This window comes from Miscanthus floridulus, unplaced genomic scaffold, assembly GCF_019320115.1.
Source record: "Miscanthus floridulus cultivar M001 unplaced genomic scaffold, ASM1932011v1 fs_663_5_6, whole genome shotgun sequence".
NCBI lineage: Eukaryota > Viridiplantae > Streptophyta > Magnoliopsida > Poales > Poaceae > Miscanthus > Miscanthus floridulus.
In genome coordinates this window covers 2,327-7,928 of record NW_027097082.1, presented here as the reverse complement: position 1 = coordinate 7,928, position 5,602 = coordinate 2,327, and the positions used below count along the sequence as shown (strand labels likewise).

General features: G+C 43.6%; 1 protein-coding gene and 1 pseudogene across 1 annotated transcript; both read right to left on the bottom strand.

Moving 5' to 3' along the window:
- Positions 1–2,287: 2,287 nt before the first annotated feature.
- Positions 2,288–3,734, bottom strand: LOC136532594 (MDIS1-interacting receptor like kinase 2-like; annotated as a pseudogene).
- Positions 3,735–4,305: 571 nt separating this feature from the next.
- LOC136532593 (probable leucine-rich repeat receptor-like protein kinase At1g35710) lies at positions 4,306–5,285 on the bottom strand. The gene is made up of 2 exons (XM_066525183.1): positions 4,899–5,285; positions 4,306–4,848 (listed from the first exon to the last, which is right to left on the bottom strand). Exons 1-2 carry the CDS (start codon positions 5,283–5,285, stop codon positions 4,306–4,308), a joined length of 930 nt encoding a protein of 309 aa, XP_066381280.1.
- Between the last annotated feature and the right edge of the window lie 317 nt (positions 5,286–5,602).

Below are 5,602 nucleotides of genomic sequence, written 5' to 3'. Positions count from 1 at the left end.
CAAAGCTATAGCAAAAACTTTGTATTAAATTATACCACATTATATGTTCACTATATAGATCTACTCATGTGGAGTCCAACAAAATTGGATTTTTATTTTATGATTTTTCTGTGATTTACTATAATTTTTCAAAGATTTAGCGGAAATAAATAAAAAAAGAAAAATACAAAACCACCGTCACTGTAGAAAAACCGCCGTCCAAAACCGCTTGGGGGTTATTTGACCGGTTTTGGAAAGTTCAGGGGGTAGAAAATCTGGTTTTATAGTTTAGGGGGTGAAGTAGTCTACTCTGAATAGTTGGGGGTTATGTAGATTTTTTCCACATTTAAATACTCCTTTGTTCTAATTTATTCGATATAACTATATGGCACACGAGTGCGAAATATTTTTATTATTATTTAGTTTGTCATCTCTCTCTGGCCCACCTATATTTTCAGCTGGGTTCGTCATTGGTCGCCCCTAGACATCCGAGTTTGGATGCTTGGGGCAGGATTGATGTTTGGTAGGTAGCTTGCCTAGGAGGGCATGAACCCAAACAAGCCCTCCATGCCACGCTGATGTCATGCAAGCATCGAGTGGCTGAGACGTGCATTGTAGACCTACAGACCTAAAGAACACTGGTGTACAATGTAGTTTGAAAGTCAATAAAACCTAAATAGCATGATGAGGCAAGTTTAAGCATGGCACCTGTATTTCACTAAAAAAAATATGTTTTCTAGCCTCTACAACCGTACACAGCCAAATTTTTATAAAGTTATTCAGCTAAACAGCTGATCATAAAAATAGAGAAAATGAGCCTAAGCAGAGCCATCTTTGCTCTTCTATATGTGAGTTCACCTGGGGACTGCGGCCTTAAGTAGCAAGCCTAGGCCTAGCAGTAATATAAGAACAATGAGCTTTCAAGTGATTTACAATTGGTTCCAACCTGAACAAATCTGCCATTCACTGGAAAAGAACCAGTTGTTCTTCCCTCAAATGATGAGATGCACAATGGCTATGCTCTTTATAAAATCCTAATAGAGCTTTATAGAGGTTGAAATTTCAAGGTAAACAATATAACCCATGTGAAAAACCGCATGTCCTATATGGTTATTCAATATGCTTAAATATCAACGCTCTTGCTTTGAATGCTTAAACACTGGTTGCCTTTCAACAAAAGATGCTTAATAAAACAGATGATCCAAGAAAGGATTGTTTTTTAAGAAAAAAAAACTGTCTACAACTTTACTATACTAGCTCATTATACATGCGCATGATGCACATGCACACAGCTCGTGCAGTATGATGCCATGGCTCACGAAACATGTTATTCATCAAGGGGACGCACGGGTAACTTTTTTGTTTTGAGCAGGAAGGGGCTGTAGGTAACTGGTCATGTGCTACCGCTTTGGTTGATCCATAACAGCAATTTACAAGCAATTCAGAGCAATTATATGCTGTCATGCAGAAGAAAAACAACCATGTCCACATTTCCTAAAAAAAACTCATGTCTAACTTCCGAAAGAAAGAAACAAAACTGAGGCAGATGTAAAAAAAAAGGCACTAATAATGATAGTATTATTCTCTTGATTTTATAATTTGGTACATCAAGTCGGCGCACACTGCTTCTTTGTTCGACATTATACAATATTGATATTTGTTTCTTTTATTAGGATAAAGCTCTAAATCACGATTCCAGTACAACTCTTATTAGCTCCTGCTGAATGCTGTGGGTTTAATGCTTGGGACTAACACAAATGACCTTACACTTCATCCACTACTTGTAGTAACTGCATGAGAAGGTGTGGCAGAAGCATACGATGGGTAGTGGTGACTCAGTTTCATATAGACTTCCTGCATTTCTGGTCTTGACTGAGGTGAAGTTTTCAGGCATGAAAATGCCACTTCAACAAGCTGAGCTATTTCTTCCTGCTCCACCGTTGTTGGTGATGATGGGCGCTGGTCCAGCATGTCCTCCACTGCAAGCTCATGATGCTCTGCAATGGAAGCAAAGGTCTGCAGCTCCCTTGGGTATCTCCCCATCACAATCTCCAGGGTAACCACACCAAAGCTGTAGACATCATCATTTTGTCGTCACTACTGATGTGTATGAAAGCTCTGCATTAAAGTAAATCCCTGGAGTTAATATTACCGAATGTGTGGTAGCAAATAAACTGCAATATCATTGGTTATTTGCATGTTGAAACAAGAATTTATTTTTTGTGCAAGAAGCACATGAATACGTACCTAGGGGCTATATAACCATATGTTCCTGCTAATTCACTCCAATTAGACGAATCGGGTTTTAGAATCCTTGCGATTCCGAAATCTGAAACATAAGCCTTGAAAGCTGCATCTAGCAAGATGTTATTACTTTTTATATCACGATGGATAATTGGTGGGTTGCATTCATGGTGCAAGTAGTAGATAGCTTGAGCAACATCTCTTGCAATGGCAATTCGCTTCTGCCAGTCTAACTCCTTTGCAAGTTCCTCATTTTCCAAGATACCATGAAGGTTTCCTCTATCAATGTAATCATATACTAGAAATTTGCACCTTGGATGAGAGCAATACCCATATAGTTTTACGATGCTTCTATGCCGAATTGTTGTCAAGACTTCAATTTCACTAAGGAATCTCTTTTCATCACTGATCCCTTCTTCAGTTTGGTGAAGCTTTTTCACTGCAACCAATCGCTCCCCTTGAAGCTGTGCTTTGTAGACAGTGCCATACCCCCCTGAACCAATGATGTACCTATCACTGAAATTTTCTGTTGCTCTAGTGATATCCTCAAACACTAGCTATTCCCGTCGAAATTCCACACTGAGAGCACATTTATCTATAGTTGTAGCCTTTTGTGTTGTTTTCCTTTTGTTAAGAAACATAAGTAGAACGAAAATTGAGAGAATAATAACGAGGCACACAGGGATAGAAACAGCTAGCACCAAGCTTTGAACTCTTGCTTTGTGATATTCTATTATTGGAGTTGAAGAGCATATTGGCATGCCTGAGAGGTTACTGCAGAGACCTTTGTTGTGAAGGAACCTACTTATTGAGGCATTGTGGAATAGGCGACCCGTTGGAAGAGGTCCTTCCAAGTTGTTGTAGGACACATCAAGTGTTGACAAACTAACCATGCTTGCTAAGGAGGACGGAATGCTCCCATTGAATTGATTATGGGAAAGGTTCAATACCTCTAACATAGCTAAGTTCCCGAGCTCTGGTGGTAGCCCACCTGTGAGTTTGTTATCACTGACATCCAATATAATCTGTAGGTCCAACATATTACCAATGGTCACCTGGCAAATCTCCACTTAGCCTATTGTGGCTAATAACCAAAGATCGCAGACCAGTGCAACTCCCAAGCTCTTGTGGTATGAACCCACTCAAATTGTTCACGGATAGGTCGACGTACTGCAAATTGGTCAGCTGCCCAAATTGGAGTGGTATATGTCCTCAAAGTTGAATTCGCGACAAGTCGAGCTTGAACAGGTTGCCTAGATTGCTTAATTCTGGTGGTATCGCACCAGTTATATTGTTGGAGTGTAGGATAAGTATCTCTAGTTTTACTAGGTTCGATAGCTCTGGCGGCAAGCTTCCGGTGGTCATGTTTTCTGATGCATCAAACGTTGTTAAATTGACGCTTGAAGACCAAGTTTTAGACATATATAGTCCGTGAAGGTTGTTTCTACTTAGGTCTAGCATAAACTAGGTGTGGGTAGGGCCCCAAGCTGGATATATCTCGTGTTATCTTGTTGTTTATTATGTAGAAACTCGTCAAGCTGTTGTAGTTTTTTATGTTAGGTTGATTCTCCACCAAGTTGGACCCAACGGTCAATTGGGTCCTTGATCCGCGCCCTGATCGGGGACGTCCAGCCGTTCTCCTGGCTGATGGACCCCTGTCGCGTAGCACTATAAAGAGGAAGGTGGGGGCCAGGGACGCAAGGGACGAGGTTCACCGTAGCCGCCAGCGCCCCACCGACGTCCTAACCCTAGACCGATCGAGAGGGTGTGCTGTGAGCGACGGGAAGCATCATCGCCTTCGCCGCCGCCACTGGACCGCGCCTCCACATCGCTGCTACCTCGTCGGCAGCGCCATGGCTGCTACTTCCTCTCGACGAGGTACTTAATAGGGTATTGTCAAGTCAAGTTCTACCCACTGATATGCACCTAGAGGTACTATAAATTCCTATCATTTTATACTTGTCGGAATCGGGCCAGTGATGAAACTATTGTCACTAACATCGAGCATTTGTAGGTTTCGACCCTTGCAAATATGGGAGGGCAGTTCCCCCGAGAAAGAGTTGTTAGCCAGGCTGATTAAAACTAACTCAGTAAGATTAGCGAGACTCGCGGCAGAGTACCTGATAGAAAGTTATTGAAGGCATACAGCTCCGTCAAGCTTCTAAGGTTTGCTAGAGTTGCTGGAATGGAACCTGTGAGCTGATTGTCACTGAGAATGAGTCCATATAGGTTGGTGAGATTCGCGAAAGTGGATGGAATTCCACCACTAAAGTAGTTCTCACCAAGTTCAATCTCAGCCAAGTTCATGAGATTGCCTAGAGAAGATGGTATGGGCCCCCATAGCAGGTTCTCCGGTAGATGAAAGAGTTGTACTCTGGTCAGGTTGCCAAGGCTTTCTGGTACTTGTCCAGTTAACAACGAGCTACTTCGCTCCAAATACTCTAGGTTGGTGAGCTTCCCAAGCTCCTCCGGGATCGTCCCCGTGAGGCTGCTCTGATGGATGGCAAGTACAAGCAGGTTCGAATTCGTCAGGTTCCCAAGGGAGGGAGGGATGCGACCAGTAAAATTGTTTTCAGATATTTCCAGCACTCTGAGGTTTCCCATGTTGCCCAACTCAGATGGTATCTTCCCATCGAGCGAGTTGCTGTATCTGAGGTCAGTGGGATTTCTCCCACAAGGTTGTTGTATCTGAGGTCGATGCGCGTGAGGAGCGGGAGAGCGGAGAAGTTGAGCTCACCGATGCGGCCGTCGATGCCGGCGTTTGGCAGGGTGATCTCGGTAACAACCAGGGGTGCGCGGCTGCCGCGGTGTACGGTATCGCACACGATGCCCGTCCAGTTGCTGCTGCATGGGCTCGTTCCCTCTCGCCATGATTCCAGCGCTGGAGAGCTTCGCAGGGTGGACTTCCAGTACTGGAGGAGGGCCGCTTGCTGGGATCTCAGATGTACACCTCCATGATGCACATGCACCGCTGCATCTGCGTGGAGGAAGAGGAGGCACGGCTGGAACAAGAGGAGTATTAGCAATAGTGTGGGTTGCACCTTTGCATGGAACATAGCCATTTTTTCCATTCTACAGTATGTGGTTGTGAATTGTGTGATGCTTGTCCCGGACAGTTGGTTGGAGAGCTCAGAGCTGGGTGTTATTATAAATACACGAGTCGCGAGAACATCTTATCGCCTTGCTTTGTGATATCATGCATGGTCTATTCAGGTTGGCATTTTTATTTGGCAGCTTCCACGAGGTGAAGTTTTTTTCTCCGTTATTATGCAAGGTGGCAAACTATCAAGGAATATTTGTACACATCTTATCGCCTTGCTTTGTGATATCATGGTCTATTCAGGTTGGCCTTTTTGGCAGCTTCTGTGCCAGACTGCCG